The sequence below is a fragment of the Lonchura striata genome, chromosome Z, assembly GCF_046129695.1.
Source record: "Lonchura striata isolate bLonStr1 chromosome Z, bLonStr1.mat, whole genome shotgun sequence".
Taxonomy (NCBI): domain Eukaryota; kingdom Metazoa; phylum Chordata; class Aves; order Passeriformes; family Estrildidae; genus Lonchura; species Lonchura striata.
This window is the reverse complement of record NC_134642.1, coordinates 12,410,576-12,438,420: the sequence shown is the minus strand read 5'-3', so window position 1 is coordinate 12,438,420 and position 27,845 is coordinate 12,410,576. Positions and strand designations below refer to the sequence as shown.

The window sequence follows — 27,845 nt, the reverse complement described above, 5'->3', positions numbered from 1 at the left end:
ACCACTGCAGGGTTACAGCGTTTGCCACTGGATATCAGGTCCTGAAAAAAGATAAGGAGATGCTCATCAGCAGATTTATGTGCAGGAGTAATCCTGGCTGATGTTCAGAGATCAGAAACCAGTGCTGAGAAGTTGAAAATTATACACTGTTACCCCACAAATGGTAAATAAACACATAGCCCAAGGTCAGTTCTAACAGACCACAGCAGCAGAGATGTTGCTAGCTCTGTAATCAAGATGCCATGTCTTATTACTTTTACTTAACATTCTCTTGAAGACTTGGCTGTAACAGTTGACTTGTCACTAAACTAATTAATGTCTTTTGCACAAATTCTTCCCTGAAGGAGTGCTTATTTTGGTGTAAAAAAGCTGAATAGAACAAAGCTCAGTTTTCCTGTTACAGTTAAAAAACCCTATTAAATTACATAAGGCATACTGCCATTCATGCTACCAAATATATATAGATATATAATACATTTTTTCTGATAGAGATGAAGATAAATGCATCTATTAAATAAAAAAAATATTATGGTGAAAGAATGTATACATTATAGACAAAACTACTCAGGAGTTCAGGAACACTGAACCTGCCCTGAGTCAGGTAAAATAGTAACTTAATGCTCTACATTTGCCTAACTACAACAGCACCGTTTTCTCGCCTGATTAACCACAACAACCTGAAAAGTAATTTTTTTTGGTTAAATTTAATAGAATCTTGATAGTTCATTGACTATTTGCCATTTTACAGTACTCTCCAAACCCAAAGATTTGGCTAATCTTCCAGTTATTATTTCACTTTCTAATTCAAATTTTTATAAAAAACAAAGTATCAGTATAATAGGAATACTTCATCTGACATCAGATGATTTAGATGATGTGATTTTTCAAAGCAGACTAGGACAAGTGCAAAATATACAAAAAGAGGCTAAAAGGTTATGCAGGAGTTTAGAAAGAACACAGCAAAACCTGCAAACCTGTATTTTAGCAATATAGGCAAAAGAGTAATCCAATGTCAAAAAAGTTAGGACATGGAAACAATAAAAAGTCAAGGAAAGAGCAAGACTCCAGAGTGACACAGTTAATCATCTTGGTGACAAGCGGAGTGCAGGAACAGTTTAGGATGCTTAAATAAAAAAAAAATTTAAAAAAAAAAAAAAAAGAAAGCAACAAAAGGTGAAAAAGGTGAAGATAATCAGGATTGCTGAAAGTGCTTGTATATTCCAAATTTTATGTCTCACTAATCTATCCATAATAGAGACACTAATAATTTTTCTAGATATTAATTCTAAACTTATTACTCAGTTTCAAGAAATGAAAAACAGTAAGTAAAAATCAGCCAACTTACATACACAGCCAATTACGCCTAATAACTCAGGCTGCTAAATAGATATTTTAATCCTTACATGATGAAGCATAATTTCACTAGGAGGCACAAAGCAATTTTCTGAAAGAATAGGCCTTTGCTGAGCAGAGAAAGGGAAACTCTATATAGTGCATAAGAACATGCCGGCAAAGAGTTCAGTTTTTGTTTTTAATTACTGCAGTTTTGAAAGGCACATATAAACATTGTAAATTTACAGGCATGCATATAACTTCCTCTGTTCATGATTCTTAAAAACTGCATCTTATGCAGTATAAGAGTTGCATCTACTACAGCTTCTGACCCCCAGCCCCACTTCTTGCCCACATTTCATGCAATGCACACAACGAAGGGCATGATACATGCAGCAAACAGTAAATGATCATCAGAGCACGGCATCATGGAAGCAGTATGGGGCCACATTTGCTAAGAGCTCAGATTCCTGAAAACCTCCTTTGCTTGTCCCCCTTCTGCTTACTCCAGGAATTTGTCTATTCAAACAACTCAATCACAGGCCATTCCCACAAGGAAAAGATGGTCTCTGAAGTAGGCCTGAGAATACTTCACCCAGGAATAACATTGTACAGGAATCCTATGACTCACTAAGCATTTTTTTAAGAGAAATTGGAGTAGCTACACCTTAATTCAATCAGTATGCAGGAACTATCTGCAGGCAGTGCTGCCCAGTCAGCATTAGATAGGCACAATGTTGCTCCTTCTCTGAAAAGCATCACAGAACCAGATGTGCATTGCAAAAGTCCACCTCACCCATTTCCATCCAGTTATTGCAGCACAATGTGTATTTGTCTTGCAGGCAACAGATCAGTGTCTCCATTGCATTATTTTTTCTCTGCCTGGATTTACGTCTTTATATAATGAAATACAGAAATGCTATAAAAACACTGGAAAGGACCTGTTCCAATGTTCTATATGAAAAAAATGTCTGCCTGAAAAGCTTGTAGTCCTTAGCAAACTAGTAATGTTGAATCATAAAACAGATGGTGCTTAAAAAGAGCTATAGAATTAGCAAAGTTCAGCTCCAATTCATGTGATTGTGGCATTAAGGATCCAACCCACATGATTATGGAACAAAAGCAATCACACAGCTTGGAACTTCTCAGCTCCAAACAAACTCAAGGTTTCCATTTGCAAGGTCATATTATACAGTTGTATCAAGATGTATTAGGGCGAGCACTTCATTTGGAAGTCTGGAGAGAGGATTTGGAAAGAGTTGTTGGCAGTGTGCCTCACTGTGCACCTCAGGCACACAGCTGCTCCTCAACATTTCCATGTCCCAAAGTACTTTATTCATTACTCAGCAGTGTTTCAGAGCTCTCTGAAATGGGAAGCCCATGCTGATCACATTTAAGAACTTACACCATCCAGGGGATGATGTTTCTGTATTTTAAAGCTATTTACTTAAAAGAAAAAGGCATTCCACTTCACTTACAGAAGACAAGAAGTGTTCAGAAGGTAAACTGTACATTTAATAAATCTTGAGCATACTTACATGGGAAATCATCCACAAACATGGGGTCTATGTTATGCAGCAGTTCCACTCTGGGAGAAGGTCTTCCTTCACTAAGAGAGATTTCAAAAGAAAATATTAATTACCTCCTATAGTTCATTAGGATTCTGCATCTTTTATTTTAAGTCTTTTTGTCATCTTAATAGAGAGTGAGCTCATAACTTTAAATTGATTACTATCAACTTTAATCTGAATGCTCCTTTCCAGCTGAGCAGCAACAACCTTTGCCTCCACAAGTTTTCCCTAACTTCAGTGGTGTTTATTTAAATCATTCATAAAAGAATTGGCCCTACCTAAGAAGGGTTTTACAACAACCAATTTTAAGAGTCAAATTTCACAGCAAAAGATGGCATAGCTCTTGTTATGCTCTCTGCTTCCCTGAACAAGTGCTGGACACATTATGGCTGGGTGCCTCAAAAAACACCAAAAACATTGCTGTCCCACAAAAAAACTACTTTTGATTTCTAATTGAGGTCACAAGGATTACTTAGATACTTAGAATCTTGTTGTGTTAAAAAAGAAAAGAATCCTTTTTTTTTTAGCCATTCAGTACATAGAGATGGTGGGGAATAAACCTCTGAACTTACCCATAAATTTTGTTAGCTAAGTAAATCCCAGACCTAAAAAACTGAGTACATTAAATGTACTCCTTATTAGAGGGCAAAATGAGTAAGAAGACATAATTAGAAAGAAATGTGTCTACACAAAGACACGACAATAATTTATATTTGACAATGAACCTAAATACACACTTTTAGAAATTTCCAAATAATTTAAATGATTTTTTCTTTCATTAAGGAGCTTAACTTAAGACGCAAAAATTCAACCAGGGCCTCTAAGCTTCTTGACATTAAGAATAAAAACTCAAGTAATATAAAACTCATTGGAGACATAAAAAATTACAGTCATTTAAATATATAGAATATACATTAAACAGTATTTATCTGTAATTTAAAATCCTCAGTAACAAACAAAATAATAATTTTCTGTTACATTTCTAAAAAGATTTCTGGATGATAGAATTTGAGTGAATACAGAACTATCAAGAAGAACTAAAAGATTAAATGTGTTCAGGTAATATAGTATTGTAATTAATACAGAGGAATTACATTAATTAAGCTACAGTGTTAGTAATTCAATATATAGAAACTGCCACAAAAATATTTCTCCAAAATGTGGGTGAAAGGTTAATTGTGGCTCCCCCCACCCAGTGTATATAGGAGTCACACTCTTAATTTAAGAACGCTTGGCCTTATTTAAACAAATTTTATCTTAAACTTAATAAACTCTATGTGCTCCATTGACAGCTGTGTTCAAGAGTGCCTTTCACCATCTGTTCATAGGTAACAGTAACAAGAACCAGTTAGCAAAAGTTGAACTAGGTTTCAAATTTATAGCCTGTGATTGACTCTGCAATAACTGTGAAAACTGGGAAGGTTTTTCTTTCAATTTCTGAGTTGTATCTACATTTTCCAGAATATTTTAAAACAAAGAAAACACCACAATTATGCTAAGTAATCCATTATCTTCCACCAGAGTCAAATACAGCGTAATTAAGTAACTTACTCCTATTTACTTCTCATCTTTGTAGGGTCAATATTCATACAGTGCCACTCAGTATCCACACGGTGCTGAGTGACAGCAGGGCAGTGACCTGCAGTGCTGCATCAGCTCTGGGGTCCCAGCACAGGAGGGACTTAGAGCAACCTGACATCTTCATCTAGTTGAAGATGTCTCTGTCTAAGGCATGAGAGCTGGCCTAGATGACCTTTAAATGTCCCTTTCAACCAGCCTATTCTATGACTCCATGAGTCTATGATTAAACCAAGCATATTCATAGTATTCAAGCAGACTGAAGGTAACTTCCTTTATAAATTCTAACGTGGACAGTGGATATTATATACTAAACATGGCTATTTACATTACAGCTGATAGAATACAAAAAATAAAGATTATACTTGTATTAATGTAAGTTTTTCATGCAGCATTTGCCATTATTATCATTAAATCTATTTTTGTTCTGGGATAGAATACTGTTTGCAGTACCTCAGATGTGATTTATATGTAATTATGAGATTTACTCCCTGAAGTTTATGACATCACTGCATTAAGCTCTGTGGAGCTATTACATGGTACAGTGCTGCTTTTAAGTTCGAGTATTACTCCAGTAATTCTTGTTGTACAGAGCATGGATATTCATAACCAGCATATATCACAAAACAATAGCTAAAGAATTTGGCATTGTATGTTGAAAAAACCACCTGCCTCACAGCAAAAACATCAGGAAAACAGAAGCAACATTCTGGGGACAACAGATAGGAAATTTATGCCTGTAACAGAGATCCGTTTCCCTGGAAGTGCCTTAACTCTGCCCTCATTTCCATTTACAAAACTCCACAGATACACAGATTCACCTTGGCAGATGTTCTGCAAGGGTATCTTGCATCAGGAAAATAGTCTAGCCATGAGAGCCACAATAACAAAGCAATAAATAATATTCTCTAGGGAAACCTGCCTTTGTATTTTAACAGCCTGGGTAACCGTGTCTTACAATGCTCTAATTTTAGTATATTTATTTTTAGACTTCAATATCCTAATACGTCATTCCTCCCCCGAAACATAAGGAACTTTTTATATTGTCTGGTTATTATTTTACCCTGTCAGATGGTAGAATAATTAAGATATGTTCTTATTATTTAATTAAGCAGCTAAAAGTTGCTATTTTTCAAAACAATCCTCTATGTAAGAATAATGGCAAAGCATGTGGCCTAACTTCAGTGTTGGTATGAGAATCATAACTGGTTAGCTCATTCTTCTGATTTGCGAAGTTTTTAGAACATACTGAAAGCCCTATTATTCCTCAGTGAGCACAAAGATCTACATGCAATCTTTCACTTTTGTTGTTAAACAGCCAGAAGGTGTCCTTGGAAAGGAATCCAAGGTTTTTCAGGGTATGTTTGTCTTGCACAAAAACATTCTCAGTGTCACTAAGCAAAATCTGAGTCTTTACAATCTTGTCTCATTTCTTTGGGTCTTATTTTTAATGTTTCCTTAAAATGATTATATTTCAGATATGCTAGAAATAAACATACTCTCAGCTTTAGACTGCTCTTTTTTCTACGTTAATTTATATTGCAACAATGAATTTTTTTTAAACAGGTGCTTGATTCCTAAAACAAATGTACCTATTCAGTACAGAAGAATTCAAGCTGATCTTACTTCATTTACTACACCAAGTCAGTTATGACATTTCAACATTATAAAAATATAAAAATTAAACTTGCCCTACAAAATATAAAAGACTTTAAACTCTCTGCTTAGTAATAAGCTTTGACAAAATAATAGTTACTTGTACTGTATTTTATCCTGAATCTCTCAGTGCCTATCATATTGCTTCATGTGGTCTACCAATCCATTTTACAGTAAATGCAAAATAAAATACTTTCTCTGAGCATGGACACACTAGATATTCAGTGCTGAAAATCAAGATGTATAAAAAAAAAAGTATCAACCAAAGAAAAAGTGCTTTGCCAAGTGTCTTTATTTCAATAGAGTAGTAAGCATCTGGAGAACAGATGTTTCTTAAAAATGCAACTGCCTTTTATATTTGCTTGGAACTATGCGGTACAATTTAGACTCCTTGCCTGGTTGCATTTTAGTATCGTTCTTGGTATACTCAATTGCTATTTTTGTAAAATATATTAGTGATATTATCACCATATCTTCAGAAATTATTTGTAATACATACATGGTTTTAGACCTATCCTGTAGTCTTACCTATGATAATCTAAGGCAAGAGAAAAGGGAAATCTACTATGATTTATTATTTATTTATGAACCTTTATAAAATGTTGATACCTGAGGCTGGAAAGACCTGATAGCTATCCAAAAATGGGTTTACACAATGATACTATGCTAAGTTATTTTCAAAAAGAAGTGAAAGACATCAAAGTAGAAGTTTCATTTCAAAAGTACTTGAAGAAAAATAAAAATGACATAGTACTGGTTTAATTATATGCTGCAACAAAATTTTGCAGAGAAAAATAGTCCAAGATAGGTACAGATGGAGAAAGAGTGGTGAAATCTGCATGTGGAGACAACATCATGAACACAAGAGCAGGGAAAGGGCTCTTGTAACAACCCACGTTAATACATCAGCACAACCCCAGCACACCAAGACCAGTTCCACTGGACAGGAACGTCTGGAGGCAAAGCAGTGATGGCCCTCAGGGACTCACAGAGATAGTGCAGGACACAGATGCAGCATCAAAGGGACACAAACAGGCGTAACTAGAACCCATGCCCAGTTACCAACCTACAAAGAACACAGCCGAAGCTTGGAGGACTTCACACCTGACATCCCTGGACCTTTGTTCCACAGCAACAGATGCCAGGCCCATCGTGTGTTCACAGAAATCATGGTGTGGGGATGCCAGGCGGATTGCTTGAAATCCTTTGCCCCTGTGTCTGGCTGGGCAGACTTCCTAGACACACACACTTCTTGGTGAGTAAGACTGGCTCTGAGAGTGTGAGCAAAACCTGCCCTCTTTCAGTTTCTATTTCAAATAAAATCGTATTCCTCTTTTATTAAGTCTTTCATTGATACAGTGCTGAAACAGTAAAGGGTCAGCAGATGGATTTGGAAAGAGTAGACAAGTTTTTGAGTTAGAATCCCTGTCAGAGCTTTTAATTACCATACAAATTTCTACCTAAGAGTTCAAAGACTGAGAACCCAAAAACTGTGTTTCCTCAGTTTCATGCACTGTATGACAGAAACTTAAGAGTATAGGTAACCAAAAATAATGCAAAAGAAGGTATTTTTGTCTACAAGATGTATGCTCCTGAACATCATCTTTTCCTGCTATTTCCTCCTAACTGTTATTTCTCTTCAGGGGCCAGAATTAAGTGGACAAGATATGAAAGGAACACTTGGCTCTTAAGTGACTCTCAGCACTACTTTGCACTACAAGTACTTAATATTAATTGCTGTCATGTTAATGTGATTCCTAATTTGGACTACCAGTCATTTAAAGTCATGATAGAAAGTTCATCTTGGTTTAGAATTTCAGAATTTATACTGAAATATAAAAAAATTATGTTGAATTTAAAAATTTAGAAATTTATATTGAATTTCTGTTTATTGTATATATATTCCTATTTCTATAGTATATTGTATTTATATATAGTTATTTTCAGTAGCATAAGATTTATTCTAAATTATTGCATTATATTATTATATTTTAGTATTACACAAACATCATATTAAACATAATTGTATTTATATATAGTTATTTTCAGTAGTCTAAGATTTATTATACATTATTGCATTATATTATTATGTTTTTAGTATTACATTAACAACATATCAAGAACCTATTTTTTAAATACTGAACATTAATAGATATCACTGAAGTAGATTCAATATTTTTTGACTTCTGAGAATATCTGCACCATCCCATATATTCTTTTGAATATCTAAATCCAGGTTACAAATTTATTATCTTTTTCCTTTTGATTACACACATATGAACCAGCAGGCTCAGGATTAAAGTGTCCTCCCCTCCAAAAAAATCACAAGAAGCTTATGCATTTATTTATATTAGAATGTACTGAGAAAAATAGATGCAACACAGTGATTAATTTTCATTTTTCATGTGAGTTAGAATCTTTGCAAGTTATAATTTCATTGACTATGAGCCATTTGGTCCCAGAAAAACAACATACTTGAACTTTTCGTCAGATATCACCAAAAGGACACTGTGCCTTCATTGTTTGCTATACAATATATGTGACCTTTTGAATAATGGTCATGAAATTTAATACACTCATTTATCCTGATTACATGGAAAAATCATTTGAAATTTGACATTTTGGCTGCAAGGTCAACCAAGGAATAGCCTAACAGTTAGAAAACCTGACTTGTTACCTGTCCAGACAGAGGTTCTCTCTTTGACACACCCTAAAACATTGGTAGTCACCTGTAAAGATTGCATTCATTCCCTTTACAAAGAGAGAAATGCAAATGTCAGCAGTGTGCTGGCACAGTTGTACCTATCCTTCCCAACAACTCTCCTGCTAAAGTAATCTGATCTGAGAAGATGAATCCATGGCAAAAATACATGGTTGAAACTGAACCTGAATTCTACTGAATGCAGGAGTTCTAATGGTAACTGGAAGAAAAGACTATGGTTTAGGTGTACCCTGGATTTTGCTGATGCTAAGTTTCCTCACAGGAACACTGACAAGTAAAGTATTTTACTTTTTCTGGCTGGATGGGAGTCTCCATTCCTTCCTGGCAGTTAATAATCCTTGGCCTCAATTATACATACCTTTATCTTCTTCCACTTGGAAGAGAGTCATACAGTACACCTGGGCACAAGGCCATGAGCTTCCTGTAAACTCCAGCTACTGCAGAAAACCACCCCTTAGCTCTTCAAAAACACAGGCAACTGTGAGAATGAAATCAAGCTTACCAGCTTCAAACAGGTATGGACTGGTATGGATGGACAAAACAATTCTGAACTCGAGATACAAGGTTTAGTTCTGGGGTGGTGTAGGGGGTTCAGTTAAGTTTTGGTTTTTTATTTTTCACTCCAAGATCCACATAGATGGACCCATGGATTGGTACACAGGTTCAAATCTCCCTATTCTAACTCTCAATTTCTCATCTCAGTACCTAACCAAGACAGCACTCTTAGCCACGCTTGTTTTAGGAATTGCCTTTAACTCTTGCAATTCACAGTCTAGGATACTAAGACAAACAAAAAAAGAAAGGGACAAAAAGTGACACATAATATGGTATACTTGACCTGCTATAGAAGCAGAACAAAGGCTACCAAAAGAAACAGAACACTAATCTTCCATTGAATAGTGTGTAGGAAATAGAATTGTTAGTCTTTTTATTCTGCTTTAGCAGTATTGTACTTTCCATTTTAAATTATTCTTATTTGAATTAAAACTATATTCAGAGATCTACTAAAATAAACATAACTTTTACGAAGACAGACAACAGGATTTAGACCTATCAATGAATACATTACATGCAACACAGAAAACAAAGAAACAAAGGAATTGAAACCAACACAATTTTTGCAAAACTAAAGGCTGGTCACAGAACTTTCAAATTCTGCAGAAAACTTAGGCTTCAAGGACTTTGTAATCCTTTTTAGTGGAATAAAAGAACATTGAAATAACCCAGCTATGCTTCCTCTTTTTCCAGTGATATAAGCATGTGCTCACTGTGCTTTTGAGTATTTCAGCTTGCTTGAATCATCACAACACCATGACCTTCAGGAACCAGGTCAGGTGTAGTTTTGTACTTGCTCTCAAAGGCTTTTCGAGACACTGGACAGCACGACACAGGTCTATGCAAATGGTTACAGTGTGAGCCAGCCTGACAAGTCCTGTACTGAGCTAACAAACCATCAAAGTGGGATCCTTGTTCAGTGAGTTTAGTATCGGCATGGATTTCCCATATGTCCAATTCCAGATGCATACTGCAGAGACATCTGACTGAGCTCTGTAGAGAGCAGGGTTTGGTCCATAAAATTTACTAATTTATACTCCATGCTGTGCAAAATCATTTAACATACTTTGGGATCATAGAATGTTCTTGAAGACGTATACCATGCTTGTAAGCTGTTGTGTTCATACTGAAAAATTCAAAATACCAAGTTAAAGCTGTATGAAGGCTTTGCATCTGCAACCAGGATTAATTTGCAACCTGGATTAACTGCATTTATACTTTCCCTTTCTTATGGGAAAGGAACAGGTAATATTTCCCTCCCTATTCAAGTTCTGTTTCCTGGGCTGATTAAATTTTTCTCATACTAGAATGATGGCTTGGTGATTTGACATGAAAGTTACCTGATAGTGTTCCAAACATCAAAGCCATCCAAAGGCTTAGTGCCATTGGTATGTCCTCCAGCAAGGTGCACCAGCGTTGGCAGCCAGTCAGAGATATGGATGAGTTCATGACTTTCTACACCTTTTTGTTTCAGCAAAGGACTTGCAACAAAGCCTACACCTCTCACTCCTCCTTCCCAGAGGGTCCATTTTCTCCCTCTCAGTGGCCAGTTATTCCCCCCTGCTAAAGTCTGTCCTCCATTATCTGAAAAACAAATAAACAAAAAGAATTATTGGTAAGAAAGAAACAGAACAATCCTCCCCACAACATCTATTCATCCATTTGAAAAAGCATTTTCACAATACAGATATGTAATGTGAGTATTTGCATACTGCTGTTAAGTGTCCATACAATGTCAAACATTCAGAGCCAAGTAACAAACATATATTACATTTTAACACTTAAAAATTACATCAATGAAAAGCTATCACTAGGCAGAAATTATCCCATACTAGAAGACCGTAATTTAGAAGGATTGTGCTAAGAATGACTTCTGACCATGATTCAAAACACCACTAGGCATCTGAAGCTTTCAGAACCAAACACTTCAAAAACTTAGTTTCACAAGAAGAGCTTCTATCAATACCATCATTAGTACTCAGGATACACTGGTTTCCAAAGCAGTATAATAGGCTTAAAATGGAAACTTATTATTCCAGTCTCAGAACAATACTTGCATACCAAGTTTAAAAGCAGGGTTTTTTTCCAGATTTTTAGGCAGCCACACTGATATATAAGGTTAGACAAAACAGTATTTCCTTCTCCTCAGGCAGAATGATAAAGCCTAATAAAATGAATTGAAACTAGTTAACATAACTGAAGTGATTCAGAAATTGAATTTATGGTTTGGTAAGAATAACATATAAGATGGCTACATAAAAAACTGAATCACCACAACTACAGAAATATCTACATGAATTAGAGATGGCTCATCGGATGCTTTTCTTTTTAACACTCTCAGCAAGCTTCTACACTTAGGATAAAACCCAGATCCTTGAAGTTAACAGTAATGATTCTTTGAATTTACTTTCAGTACTGTTATACAGTTGTTCTTGTACAAACCTACTGTAATGTTCTCAGAAGAGTAATTGCTGGCAATTCTGCTAAGCATAACTTTCCTCTATTTTAATGAGGTCAAAATTATTTCAAATAGTAATTGCTGAACTGACATTCAGTGTAATTTGACAGGTTTGTATTGTATTTTCTAATTAAAAAAACATGAATTTGAGGAAAGAAACAAGACATCCAACCTCTTACAGCTGAACTTCACTGTAACCAGAACAAAATTATCTTTCTGGTTGACAAGAGTTCAAGAAGCATTTGGACATACTCTTGGGCACATGGTGTGATTCTGGGGGATGGTCCTGTGCAGGGCCAGGAGTTGGACTAAATGGTCCCTTCCAAGTCCCTTTCAACTCAGCTTATTCAGTGATTCTGTTTTTAATTAGGGATCTTTGTAAACCCCCACATCTTTCTACTGCACACAGGAAACCACTTTTGTTCTACAAAGGAATAAACCACAGATATCTGTGAAAACTTTGAAAGGCAGAAGCCTAACCTAAATGAAGTACTTGGCAAAAAAAAAAAACTATCTGAAAAGAGTTAAAACATCCTGTGGCTGAACTAGCTTCCAGTCGGGTTGTCCATGTTGTTGCTGCACTTTTGAATTAAAAATAAATTAATGAAGAGTGCTACCATTATTTCTTGTGCAACAGTGTTGAGCTCTGAGATCTGAGAACTTAAAGCAATTGCTGGTTACAACAAGAAAATGAAAAAAAAAAAACCAAAACTATGTCAAACCATGACAATCAGTTTCAACAATTCCTTCTTCTCATGATGTAAACAGGAATTCCTATCAGAGATACTCATGGAATAGAGTTTTCAGTAGCTTTTAACCTTTGGTAGTCTTAGAATAAAGGCATCTTATCCACACTGTATTAGAGCACGGATAGGACATACAGAGGAATAAGAACTTAAATATTTCACATACCTCCTTTCTATCACAGACTGGTCACTGTCTGTATCAGTTCAATAGCAGTACACGAGGATTCTTCCAATTCCTGATTATCAGCAGCAAAGTAGCAAGGAAATTATAGAAGTACGTGGTATTTCTGAATAACAGTGAGAGAAGTTTGCACTTCTCAGGTTACAGTCAAATCTTTATGATACTTACTTTTTCCTTACTTTCTGTAAAAACATTCGCATTCTGCCAGTTTCTCTACACATTAACTTTCCTGATAAATGGAGTCTATCTAACATACATACTGAAAAAACTTTTGTCTTGTATTCATAGTACATCAAGTTTAAAATAAAGGGGGGGAAATTGTGTTTTGATGGCTGACCTGATATGCAAATGAAAAAAATCTGACATACGACATATCATTCCCCTCATTTGACTTCTCATTCTCACATTGCTAGAACATTATTTTTTCCTTCCTTGGGAATTTATGTTCAAGTGGCCCTTCCTGCATAATTTCTTGACTGAATTATCAAGAAAGTATTGAAGAAGGGAAAAGGATAGTTTCTGTTTTGATTATTAAGGTATTTTTCCTTTCTAGGTGGGCAGAATGTAAATGATGTGTCACTAGTAGCTTGCATGCAAGCAACACCTTCCACACAGTCTGAAATATTATTGAGGACTTCAAATACCTACAATTCATTAAAGAGGAGTTTGTTACATAACAATGAAAGACCCTGATGGGATCTGTATTAACAAAATATTAAGCTAATTATTGAATAAAAAAGGGAGAGGGAATAAACAAGAAGCCACTGATTGCATGGAGTACAGACCTGACAGAAAGTCCACTCAGGACTGTAACTGCTCTTCTGGTCCTGGTTTTACTTCCAGGAGTATATCTGGACAACAAAAGACAAGATGGGCACCAGTTCTGTGTGGGCGTGTGTTCAGGTACATTTCCTCTAAATCAAGAACTACAGATGTATATATTGATGCTAACTAAAAGCTTGCATGGGTTCAGAAAGCCAGTGAAGAAGTTAAAGTTGAAAAAAATTATATAGTTCCTATATGAAAACACATCAACTCAGTTGCAGGAGTTTCCTCAGCCACAAATGCTGAAGATTTGCAAGTTTTCACAAAAGTTTTCTAGACACGTACCACAAAGAATTGCCATAGTGAGGAGATGCATGGCTAGACAGATCCTTCATCGTGGAAGCACAACTCTCATTTTCTCCCAAATAAGTGATTCTTTACTAACTCCTTATGCTATTTTACCTAGAGTATCTCAAACATAGAAGTAATTCCAAGTCCAAGTGGAAACTCATATTAGTTTAAAACACACACTTAAAGTCCACTTAGGTGTGAGACAAATGGAATCATTGTTCCTTCATGTTCTATACTGGTTTCATATCCAATTCTAAATCTATTTCGAAACAATATTTCCTGAACTATTTATCACATTTTTCTAACATTTTTGTTTCTCTCCATGACTTATCCTATCTTATGTCAGAAGACAGTCTCCAGAGCAAAGCTTTTGGAATCAAGCTACCTACACCTTGTGGACTTGATTTTTAAGATTGCTTAAAGTTTCAGCCTTGCTACTTCAGCTGAAAACACAAGCCTGCCCCAGGCTTAATACTTCATTATTTCTATGCTGGAGACAAACGTCAAATATGATTTTCATTAAAAATTCTGAAATAGTGTGGGAAATGCAGTGAGTGTATGTTTCTTATCTGTAAGAATAGGTTTTGCAATTACATCTACATAATTGAGATTACAACAGCACCCACAACACACTAGGGGTATTAAAAAATTGTAAAACTAATCAGCTCTTGTCCTTGAAAAAAGGATGAAACAGGAGTGAATACGGCTGTATCTAGAAATTAGGCCACTTGGCATAAGCATTATCTAGCCAATTTATGCAGCTTTGTTTTCTTTCTTTAACAGAAGCATCACACATTTTTGAAGAGCTTTATTCCTTGCTTGGCTTGGATTGCTTTGAGAGATGTTTACCTACTGTTATTTCTCACAGCACTAATCACTCTTATTGTGTATTACTTTAATGAGGGAGGTAACTAGCTGCTTTATTTCTATTCTCACGGAATGTACTTCTACAAAGTGAAATTTGTGGCAACAAATGAGAATATGGGGAAGAGCCAGTCTCACTAATACAGGAATAGGCTGAAAAAAAATTTGTAGCTGGCACCACCACCACCAATGAAAAAATGCACAGCATGTATAAGCTGAGTAAATAACTAAACAAGGGAATAAAGGAGAGCAATGGAAGCATCCTGGCTACTTTAAAAGGTAGTTTCCATCAAAGCTGAATCAACAGCAGCTTTGATGGAACAAGTAGAAACCACAAAAATATGTCATGAATACCTCCATCCTAGAACAAATTAGGTGAAAATAGGACATATTTTTGACACAGAAAAACATAGAATATAACCTATTCTTAAAACACAGGTGATTGCCTTTTGAACTATTGTGGTTCCCTCATTAAAAATAAAGAGGAGGAAGGGTTACTTTAAAAAATATACTTAATAAAAACCTTTCAACATAAGAAAAACAGAAACAAAGTAAAGCTTGTGTGTCTTGAATATACAATTTTAAAAATAAAGGCAAATGTTCTTCTCACAAACATCTGCTTTTGTAATTAATATTCATTGTCATATACATGAGAAAGAGCTTAATTTGCTAAATCTGTAATTTCTAAACTGTAAGAGATACTTTGCAGGAGTTTTTAAGGGAATCAATAAACAAAACTATACACCAAAGGCCTTCTGTTTCTCCTAAATACTTCTCTGAAGAGTTGCCAGAACATTTTGACTAGCACAGTGTATATACACAGTGATGTGGGATGTGTGCAACTAGTAAACAGTTTAAGGACTAAGATATCTTTAAAGAAGAGATGGATAATAAAAACATCAATAAAACAATTCTGAGAGCAATAATCAATGATGCATGATTCAAGTCTTTGGATGGACTCACTTCCTTACAAAATTACCCTGGAACTGAAGCAACAGTCTGCTTTGCACGATGAAAATACCCTTGGAAATAGATGCTCACAACTATGGGGAAAGCTTTATAAGGGATTTGTACCTCACTAGATAGTAGAAAATCGAAAAAAGGTAAAAGTGTTGATTTAAGAACAAACTCTGACAAATGTCCTTCGCAGGATCATAAATATCTCTTGCCTGCATGCATTCATTGCCAAGAAAAATTCAGAGTAGTTACTGAACTCAGGGGCAATATTAATAGCATTAATAGATTTGTTTAAGCATCAGATATCATGTCTCTAAGAAATTCAGTTGAGACTGATCAATGGGCTTGAAAGTTATTTTTAGGAAAGAAATTAAATAGAAACAAGTACTGTAATACTGTGTAAGGCCAGCTCTCTAATAAAGCAAGCTTAATCTCCCCACGTTGTTTGCATCAAAAAAGATCCATTCTTGTCTATGCAGTGGAGTGAAAAACTTATTTAAAAAGCTATAAAAAGACTTTTATGTTTGAATTTTCGGATAGTGGGCAAAACATTATAATTAGAGTTTCCAAAGACCATCTAAATGCAGTATAGGCAACACCCTCGCTTCTCCACCATGTGGAAATGTGGACCGAGCAACTTTCTCCTGTGACTTCTATTACCTGCACGCAATATCTTAGCAGCTTTTGATCACAATCCTGCCTCACATTAATGGTTTAGAACAGAGGTACAATTTTTCTCTGCAAATAGGCCAGAAATTGGTCTTCATTTAAAGAAATTCCTTGCTGTTTTTTTGTCAAGTCTTAGATGGGGCTTAAATGTAGATTAAAAATGATATATAGTATATTAAACTCTTTGCCTTTTTTTTTACCCAAAAGAAACAATGTGTTTTCTTGTACAGCTACCTATTTTGTTTGAACAGACCAGGCCTTGTTTCAATTACACTACAAAAAAGTGAATTTTATTTTTCTTCCTAACAGAGCATATGTTTTTTGTCTCCCTTGTGACCACTCAGGTTGCTGCATTCTTCTTTCAACCACAACTGAGCTACACCCCACAGTCCCACTGACACGCCTGGCAAATTGTTCCAGACAAGCACTTCCAAGAGGGCTTCCTGGAATTTCTCCAAAGATTCATCCAGGACTCTATTTGGTGCCATTATTAAGGAGTTTTCACTCCAGCACTTCTCTTCAGTTTTCATTTTCTTAGTTCAAATAATAAAGAGCTACCTATAAGTCTCCTTATGAGGGAAAAAAGATCACTCTTGCTGACTACTTGAGTCAGACAGTAGGAATACTTCACAAATATATTCAATTTTTACATAAACTGTCTTTAACTTCAATTTATTCTGCACCTTCCATTCTGCTCAGATGATATAAGTGTTTAAGTTTGTGATGCATATTATACAAGCTTGATTACAGTATCAGAAGTGTAATTTTAAGTCTATGTCCTAATAATCTTAATTCTCAAGGTAAGTTTAACAATGGTTTTTGGCATTTGTAGAACAAGGAGAAATACAGAAAATCTTTATGACAATAATTTTAGAAAATACAATAGAAATTAATTAGTTCCAACAAGAAAAATAACAATCTTAAGGAAAAAAGTTCTCTTCCAGCACAACAATCCAATACAGCAAGTACTTCTGAATCGATTTTTCTGTATACCTCAGTACATAACCAATTCTGCATAAATAAATTTTAGCAGTAAGTTACAGAAGACCAAAAATGCTTGATATCACACACAACAGACACAAAATTAAACTTGCCAAATGTTTTATGTTAATGAAGTTTACAAATTTAAATGCTTCTTGGATACCCATATTCATTTTTTAAAATAGCTATCCAAAAGTTTAATACATCTGTATATATATAACTCATAAACCTACAGAACAATAACCAACCAAAATTTAAGATTTGACTGATAAGGAATCAGTAAAAAAAAAAAAGAAAAAAAGGTGAGAAAAATCAAGTGCAATGAAGTGCTGTGTGCCAAGAAACCTTTGACTATGAAAAGACTTCTCTAGCCTATTCAGTACACACCTCAAATAAATAATATTAAATAATAAATGTGCAAGGGCAAAGAAAGAAGAAAACTTTAGCTATCTAGATTATATAAATACAGTTACAATTATGAATTACAATATCATTAATCAATTCAGTATTTGTTTATTATGTACTCATTATAACTTTAACCAACCATTAGAGACTTTAAAGATCTAGTATAACATTTCTGGCTCCTGGCTACCAACACCCAGGTCTCCTATTTTCTCAAAACAATTAAAAAACACTTGCCAAATAATCCTTATGTATCTACAGTACTTTTCAAATCAATATCAGCAGGCCCCAGCTTTTTTTTTTTTTCTGTTTTCCACCTGTACTTTAGCTCCGAGTATTTTCTTGAATTGATTAATTTCTCTAAAGCTGCAATAGAAAACTCCCATGCTCTTTGATTTCTCCTCAAGGGCCCCTGCAGTAAGCTAATCTAGCACATATCTGTCTGATACATAAACCATGCCAAGCTCTGTTTGAAAGCCTTGTCTAAAGACACACAATATTTTTGAAGTGAATACAGACCAGAAGAAAAAAAAAATACAATTTATTTTATAATGCAGGGTACTTCATTAGGTTATCAAATTAAAGCATCTTCAAAATTTGGAGAAAAAACCTTTTAAGCTTCTTCTACTCCTGCAACTAAGGCTGCTACCATCCTAAAGATATCAACTATATGTAACCTAACATGAAATATTTGCATCAAAGTTTGAAGGGGAAATGTGGTCAATAATGACTCCTGTTCCCGTTTCTTGCTTCTGATTAATATATTAATGGTTTTGTGAAGATAAGAGTGAAACTAAGGTGGTTTCTCTTTGCTAAATGGAGCAGAATCTCTCCTATATGCTCCCTCATTGCATTTTAGACAAATAAAATTTTTAACTCAGAAGTGCATCCCCCATCCTTCCCTACCAAACAGAAGAGATATGTCCATATGGTAAACAGAAATAATAAGAGGAGGACAGGATAAGGCTGACATATGACCGAAAGTATGCTGGGAAGCATGGAATTGTACACATAAAATTTTCTAATTGCAGAGACTGTCCAACAGCTGGCAGCACCTAGGTGTTTTTATTCAGTAAAAGCATTCAGAAGTTTATTTTGCAAACATTTGGGTTTCTTCCTCTACTTCTGGAAGCAGCATGACTCTCTTAGAACAAGCCTAGTGCTATTATCAAAATAATATTATGGATCTAATTAGGAGGCATATTTATAGCAGCATTTGAAAGAAGAAAATTAGGAAGTAGAGCTGCTTTTACTGTGCTTACAAACACTCTTTATAAAAAGCAGCAACTAGCTAAAATCACACCTTCAGAGGTATGGAAAGAGCTGACCTCAGATCTGCTACATTTGTACTTTAGGCTGCAAGTTGTAAGGTAAGAAAAGAGGATGCTATCCCAACTGTGAACATGGGAGATGGTGGAAAACTAGTTTCACATTTATTGCTGATCAGAGCCATATACAAGAAAAGAGGTCACTGAGTTCACTGAAGCAGAGGCATTCAGGTGCACATTGCCCATAGGGAGGCTGATAACCTTAGGGGAGCATTATTTCACTTTTCATTTGAGGGGGAGAGAAGAAATTACTACTTTGACCATACAACCTTTTTATTTTCTTTTAAAAAGAAAAAACAACACAAAAATCCACTTCCAGGGATACCAAGCTGCCAAAACTTAGAATTAAAATGCAAACAGCAGAGACCTAATCTAATATACAGGCATTAAAGCCCCAGGGTTCTTCCCAGAACCCATATTTTCCATCCTAATATCCTGTACCCCCTCTTTCTTGGAGTTTATTTGAGAGGAAGCTGCTCTGATTGCCTTGTGTCACTCCTCTGACACACAATAAACAGAGCAATCTGGAGTTAATTTAAGCAGTTTAGCACATCAGGATACAGCTGGGAAAGGTTTTAGGAGAGAAAGGCTGGGGAGAAAGAACAGGGCTGCACAGAGTCCAACCCAGCCTGTACACAGGAAGGTGGTGCAGATGGGCACCTTCCAACACCACTGCCTGCAGACAGGGAAAACTGCCCCCTGATGAAACTCTCCAATCAGCCCAGGAACAGCAGAAACCTCGGTGCAAGGAATTAGAAATCCATTCCTAAAAGCAGGAGTTGCAGGGCCACTCCTTCATGTAAGGAGTATTACAGCTGATCCTTGGCCATCCAGTAGTAACCCAATCCCTCCACTTTAATATTTCACCCTCTATAAGCCAGATGTCTTTTTTTCTTCTTAAGTTTAGACACATGCATTGGTTTTACACTGTGCAAAGGATGACTTGATTCCGACCCTTGGACAGATTTACATCTGTTTTTTGCATCACTTTTGTTTGAGTTTTTAATCTCTTGGGCCCTAGCTATATCCAGAATATACTGACTGAGTTCATTACCAGAAAGAAACACATACCTGCTGGCAAAATAATACAAAAATGAAACAAAAGTCTTTAGTTATTACTTACCACAGGGGACATTTTTTAAAAGTGCAGCATGCACCTTAGGAAGAAGTATGTGTCCATACACTAATTCTCACACCAAGCACATAAACCATAAAAACTGAAACTCTTTACTCCAAAAAGTGAAGAAAATAATATTCTTTATAACACTAGTCTTACAGAGGGGATGATAAAGGCTAATTGTTCTGTGATCAGTTGTAACTGTTTTGCTTGCTGTAGGCCGTGTCATTCTCTGAGAGATTATGATGAAAAGAAACAGGTAAGTTTACTGAACAAGGTGGAAATGCAACAGCCTCGTATAGGCATGTCCAGCATTGTCTAAACTCTCCCAACAGCCACCCTAGCTTTTGCTAAATGCAACCAAAATTACAGGAGAGTAAAGGGGTTATTTTATAAGTTAATATGGTGATATAGAAACACAAGTAATTGAGAGTAATGGGAGTTTACATAAATATTATATGTTCCCTTTAATAACCAAAGCAGGGTTTTTAACCAGTTTCCATATATCCGTTCTTCAGCAATTGATTATGTTTTCCAGGCAGGGAAATGGCAAGCAACCTGTTTGCTGAATGAATGATTCAGAATACGTTTTCCTTGTTATTCCTTTCTTTAACATATTTGCTTGGTTACAAGTAACAATGGGTGAATAATATACCACTGAATCTAAAAAAAGGATGTTAAGCTGGACAAAACTGAACCTATGTTCTCCAAAAACCAGGAAAAAACCTATCATTTACAGTTGTGCCTAATACTCTCCTCTCCTTCATTCTGTCACATTAATGCTACATTCAAGTGAGTGACAAGAAGGAACACTTAAATTTGAATTTTTAACTTATTAATGATTATTTTATACCAACTTTGTTATTTTTTTCCCCCAGCTACATGACAAAACATGCCCTCTTTAATTACTCCCATGTTTGAATCTCTGCAATCTGCCTGCACCATGCTAGTTCAGTAAGGTCACCAGCAATTTCCTCTTGGCAAGATCCAACCTTTCTCCAATATCATCATCCTTGAACTTTCTGTCACTTTAGACCATATTTCCTGAATCCTGAAGTTGCGAAACCTCTCCTTTTGGCAACACCTAGCTGTACAGACCACATTCAGTCCTCAAATATACACTATAACTCTCCAAGGTTTTTAAGGGGAGTTGTTCATATGCACAACAGAAACTACTGTAGACTTCAACAGAATAGTCAAATTGCATATTTTGCTCTTTGTAGGCATTATAGTTTTAATGGTTTTGTGCCTAATGATCATTCCCTAGAACATTTACCCTGAAAACCTATTCTTTAAACAGTAATCTTTTTCCTTTTCCATTCCCAAAAGTGGGAAAGAAGTGGAAAAATCCAAAATGCACGAACAGATTCCTCTGCTCAAAGGCAATGTTTCATTATACACATTTAGGCCTGGATGGTCAGTGATTCACAGTATGCCCATTTCAGAAACAGGCAAATCCTATCATTTTCAGAAGCCTTCTTGCCTTCTTTCCTCTGCAAATTTCTTATCATATGCAGTGATATTAAAGCCGTAAAGCACATCTGCTTATTGGTTCAACCTGTGCTTGCGAAATTAATTTATCCACTATTGCTTGGCATCCCTGATGCCACCAACAGACAGAATTTATCATCTCATTTATATCATTGATCAAACCACCCACATGATCCTTCCTCAGCTGGCTTAGTCCAACCCAGCATTAAAAGTATTAAGTCATAGGGGTAGGTCACGGCAAACAAGGGGTGGCTAGAGGTGATGGTGCCATCTCAAGTGGTGAGCTCCCCTAATCTCCACATTTACAGCTGCAGTTTTATCTTCCTCAAAAAGGACTTCTGCCCTCATGAGTAACCACTACCTGACTCACATATTACCGAGTCCAGAAGTCACATATTCCCTCTACTCTCACTTTAGCAGAGGAGTTTTACTAAATCCTCGTTCATATTTCTCTCAGGATTATGGAATAAATGACCCATTAAATTAGGCGAGGTCTTGAGGTCCATGTTTTCCCAAAGCCTATCTCTTCATTTGCCTTAGGCTGCAGGAAGGCTCTGACCGAACTAATTTATAGAATAGAGGTAATTAAAACCTCTCAGATCACACAGGAGGTAAACAATCCCTAAAAAAGGCTGATATGATTGTAACTATGCTTACTCTTCAAAAGGTTGTATCAAAATTATCTAGATTAATAAATTGAAAACACTGTAGCTATTTAAAATGTTCAAGCTACCTAAGGTCACTTGGAGAGAATCACAGGAAGCCACATGCAGGCTCTGAGCAGCTGACAGACCTCAGGGGCAATTGCCTGTGAAAGGAGGCATCTGTGGGCAGAAAAAAGCCCTTAACCTTAGCCCCATACATCAGCATCACTGTCTACACAGCTATTCTTCCACCTGAGGCATGCATTCTTTCCTTTTAGGTTTTTTTGGGCTTTTTGTTGTTGTTGTTGCTGTTGTTGTTCTTGTTCTCGTTGGGGTTTTTTTTTGCCATTGTATTCTTTCTGGTACTTTTGACTTCCTAGTGAACTATAATGGATGGTCAGCAACAGTTTCTCTCTCCTAGTCAGTTGCAAATCATTTGTGGCCAGTAAAATCTAACTATTAAATTGTTTTAAACAAAGGCTTTGCTTTTTCAATCCTGTGAAATCACTGGAACATAGCTTGATGGCATCAGAATGTATGATACATTCAAGTAGGCAGGTATCAATTAATATCCTCTGCAGTCAGAACTGCAATTATGTACAACATTACAGAGAACAGTAATGGAATGCACCTTCTGTTTTTTTTTAATTTCTATCAGTAACAGAAGAATAGTGTTGAAAAAAATTTGGACTTAAACAAAAAACATGCAGAGAATGTCTTTCTTTTTATCCACTTGTTACAAATACTTATTTGATTGTAAAATGTGTTACAATGCTTCAGTGCAAATAGAAAGAAGACTTAAAGCAGACTTAAAGAGGATACAAGTATTAAAGTCTCATTAAGTTCTGCATACCAGATGTCAGCATATGCTATCTCGTGGATTTGCTAAATAGACTCTTGCAAGCCATTCAGAAGCAGTACAGTGCTTCAATACATCCAGTTCCCTGCAGTGATCAATAACAACCTTTTGCATAGCCTAAATATGGAGATCATCTACAACACAAGAAGTCAGTAATGAAAAACCTGCACTACATTTGCTGCATTATTTGTTTTTATGTATTGTAGGTTAAAGCCATTTACTCTAAAATATAAGTGAAATTACTGCTGCAGACTTCTGATGCTTCTCAACCAGTTCAAGCTACTCTGGAATCTTAACACAGAATTCAGGGTCAGCTCACTTCAATGTACACAAAGCTCTGGCTGTATTTTAACTTGAGAAAACACAATTGGAGGTCAAATGTAAGAGCAAGCACAGGCAGCATTCCACACAGCAGCAATGCTCAAAGTGCAGATAAAAGAGGGGGTGTTTCTTCCTGCTTAAAGAGAAATGTAAAGATAGATGCTGCATTGTAAGAGACAGATACTCCAGTCATAGCAGGCATGTGAAGGTGTCTAGAGACAGAGATTTCAAAATGGCATAAAGAAGTTTAGAGAAAGCAGAGGAATGATTAAGACCAAGCTGTAAGGAACCTTCCAAGAGGAGAGGAAATCAGCTTATTAGTTTCAGTGTTAGGATAGGAAAAAAAAACTGCAGTGAACAATGCAGTAAGAGCTCTCCAAGCCATTTTCACATCAGACATTTACATAATCCAATACACTTACTTGTGGCCAAATCTTAGCATCAGCTGCCTAATAACTAACATGCTCATGGATTTCAGTGTTTCTTCTGGTATTTTTAACTCAACAATCTGTGAAACACATGGCTTGCTTTGCATTCAGCATGTCTATATTCTGACCATCTAAATAAATTTTGCTGGTTTTACTCTTCCATTAATTAAGGCAGAGAGTAAAAATCTTACTCTTTTAATGGACACTGAACTAATATTGCCCACCAATATTGATCCATTATATTCTATGAATAAACATGAAATCGAAACATAAAATCTAAACATAAACACAAACATATAAATATATATAAAATAATGGAAAGTGAAAGAAAGAATAACTGTGCAGAGCTTTTATTTGGAAGTTCTTAAATTCTTCCATAGAGTTTAGCCTAGCAGCATACTTTAGTTCTGGAGTATTCATAAATATATGAAACAGATGTACTAACCAGCCCATAGTTTATAAGGACATACATGAGAAAAAAAGAAAAAAGCAGGGAAGGAAAACAGATCCAAAACACCTCAGCAGGGATTCAAATAACCTTTTTCAGATACTACTCATTTGACTAAGGCCATCTTACAACACCTGCAACTTTTTCCAAATTCTTAACCCAGACCAGACAACATTGCATGCTTCTTTCCCAAGTGAATCAATGATTGATTTTCCCTGTGTTTCTATAGGGCTGTCACTGATTGACAAAGTTAAGTCCCTTGGAGAGGCAATATTGCTAAATAAAGACTAAAGCTTCGTGTCAGATGGTTCTGGGTTGTTTCAAAAAATATTTATCAGTTAAAAAGGAAATCTAACAAGGTATGTATATAAATTATCAAACTTCGCTTTAGTTCTATTAAGCAGTTATTGAAAGAATACTGAAATAAAAAGCGTAAAAAAAATAAGAAATTACACTTTGATAATGTTGAATGGCTTTCTATAATACAATGTACTGGTAGAGTTCTCAGTCCTGAGAGATATGGGCCAAGTAAAGAGTGAAGATAAGGATCCTTAATTTTAGGGAAGGAAACTTCCAGCTCTTCAAGAAGCTGGTCAATAGGACCCCTCCTGAGAAAATGCCCTTGCGGACAAGGGAGCAGAATAGAGCTGACAGATCTTTAAGGACATAGATGACAACAGCTCCTGAAACCCAGGCATAAGAAATGAGTGAAGGAAGGCAATGGCAGAGCCAACCTACTGGTAAAACTAAGGGGCAAGAAGAAAAAACACAGGCAGTGCATTTCACAACATGGAAGTACAAACAGGTATTCTGGGAATAGTATAGGGATGCAGTCCAAGGCATGTATCAAGGTAAGGCTGGAGCTGTGCATCCCTTGGATCCAAAGAGTAATAGGGGCTTTACAGCCAGGATAGTGAGATCAGGGGAACAGTTTTCTCACAACAGAGGTGACTGACAAACTGGTAAGAAAGAATGAAGAATGGGCTGAGGTATTCAACAACTTTTTGCCTCAGTCTTCTTCTGACAGTCTCTTTTCTCACACCTCTTGAGTGGAGAAAGGGAGCAACTAAGAGATCAGGTTCATGACCACCTGAGGAATTTATATAAATCTACAGGACCTGACATGCATCCCAGAGTCCTGAAACTGACAGTGTTGCCAATCTGCTCTCCATGATACTTAAAAAGTCATGACAGGGCAAGTCCCAGGTGACTGGAAAAGTGAAACCTGGCACCCATCTTTAAGAAGGGTGCAAAGGATGACCCTGGGAACTACTGACCTGCCAGCCTCACCTCTGTGCCAGAGAAGACAATGGAACAGATCCTCCTAGAGGCTGTGCTAAGGCACACAGAGGACAGGCAGGTGATTAGGGACAGCCAGCATGGCTGCAAGAAGGGCAAGTCCTGTCTGATCAGCCAATGTCCTTCTAAAACAAAGTGACAAAGTGGACAAGAGAAAGGCCATGGATGTTCTTTATCTGGACTTCTGTAATGCTTTTGACACAGTCCCCCAAAACATCTTTCTCTCCAAACTGGAGGGATGGATTTGATATGTGGGCAGCTCACAGCATAATGAATTTGTTGTATGGTCACATTCAGAGAACCAGTCAACCCCTCAATGTCTGGACATTGTTCAGTATGAGTGGTTTCCCCTGGGATCCCTGTGGGGACCAGTGCTGATTAATGTCTTCATCACCAATGACACAGACAGTGGGACCAAGTGCACCCTTGGCAAATTTGCAGACAACACCCAGCTGAGTGGTGCAGCTGACATGCCTGAGGAACAGGATCTCTTCCAGAAGGACCTGGACAAGCTCTGGGAGAGAGCCCACAGGAATTTTACAAGGTTCAACAAGACGAAATGCAAGGTGCTGCACCTGGGTCAGAGCAACCCTGGTACCAGCACAGGCTGTGATGGGCAGATCACAGCAGCCCTGCCCAGAAGGACTTGGGGGTGCTGGGGATGAGAGGCTGGACATGACCCAGCCATGGGCACTCCCAGCCCAGAGAGCCACACGTGTCCTGGGCTGCATCCAGAGCAGTAATAATTTCCTACATTTTATGTATCTCATGCTCCTTTGAAGGGCTGGGGCTTTAGGAGCAATTATGTTCTTAAACTTAATCAGAACCACATGGAGGTCAGTGTGACAGCCCATCCAACTGAAGCAGTAAGTATATTAAAAGTTAACTACTAATTATTTCATATGTAATCTGCAGAGTTTAAAAAGCCATTTTAACAATGTCAGTGTCTTGGTGTTGTTGAAAACAGAGCATGTCAATGAAATAACTCATGCTACCTTCAATATTTCCAAAAATCAGATTTCTGAAGTTTGCAACTAAAGAGAAACAAAAAGTGTAACATGCAAACATCCTCAGACAAGTGAAAAAGATAAAAAGTAGGACAAACCCCCTATTTCTACACCTGTCCTCCTGTTGCCTATTTCTGATAGGGAGACTACAGAAGAGCCAAACCCCCACGGTTTAGTTTACATTAAGTGTTGACATCTCTATTCCATAATGTAAATCTGGACTTTGTACAATTTTTTTTTTTTAAACAGTTTTAAACACTACTGAAATTAGAGAGGCAGTAATAGCTCACATTAGTAAAGAACAAAGAATGGGAACTACAAGCAAGAGTGATTCAATAATTTAAACCCTCACAGGGATTTAGCAGACATGATACCACCACATATCCTTTAATGTGTATTATATTATTTTAAAATGTAATACACATTAAATTTATATTATTAAATTTAATTTATTTAAAAAATATAATATACATTAAATAAGCAGGAGACAAGTCTACTTGTCTACTAATAGGTAACGCTTAATAGTCATACACAATTTTGAATAAAAACCACAATCAGTTGCCAGTATCAACAAAACAAGCAGACAGCTAGTGCATGGTTTGGTTGAGCATTGTTTTAGCTTTTTGTGTGAATTTTACACATGTGAAAGGGAATTAAATTGCACTTACTAGTGCCAGACACAGTATGAGCAAACATTAGACAGCATCATTGTACAGCTCTGTATGTGCATCTCACTTTTGACCTCAAACATTCTTGCTGAAAGTCTAGGTCACAGAACAGGACTTCAGAGCCCTTTGCCAGTGTGATTTAATCTCATGGTTGTGAGTCACAGTTAAACAGAGAGCCCTGTCAATAATACTGGTAAAGGATCACATTTGGGGAAAATTTCTCCTCTCTGATCTTCACAGCATAAATAATGCTTACTCTGTGCAAGTTCCAAGCACAGAACTCCCATTGAGGTTTGATTAAAAAAAAAAAAAAGAGTACAGAATACACAACAGAGATCTACACTGTGGATAGGAGACTCGCAGCATGAATTGGAAAATAACTTTGCCCTTAACTTGAACTCATGTTCTTCCCCGCTTCCCCACATTTCATCTGCAAGATCCATGTGT

At 36.4% G+C, this 27,845-nt stretch overlaps 1 protein-coding gene across 1 annotated transcript in view; it reads right to left on the bottom strand.

Moving 5' to 3' along the window:
• Positions 1-27,845, bottom strand: part of ARSB (arylsulfatase B) — a 61,821-nt gene that overhangs the window by 20,852 nt on the left and 13,124 nt on the right. Inside the window, exons 5-6 of the mRNA XM_021547253.3 lie at positions 10,755-10,998; positions 2,871-2,941 (exon numbers count right to left, since the gene is read on the bottom strand). Of these exons, the coding sequence (XP_021402928.3) occupies positions 2,871-2,941; positions 10,755-10,998 (315 nt within the window). The remainder of the gene's footprint in view (positions 1-2,870; positions 2,942-10,754; positions 10,999-27,845) is intronic.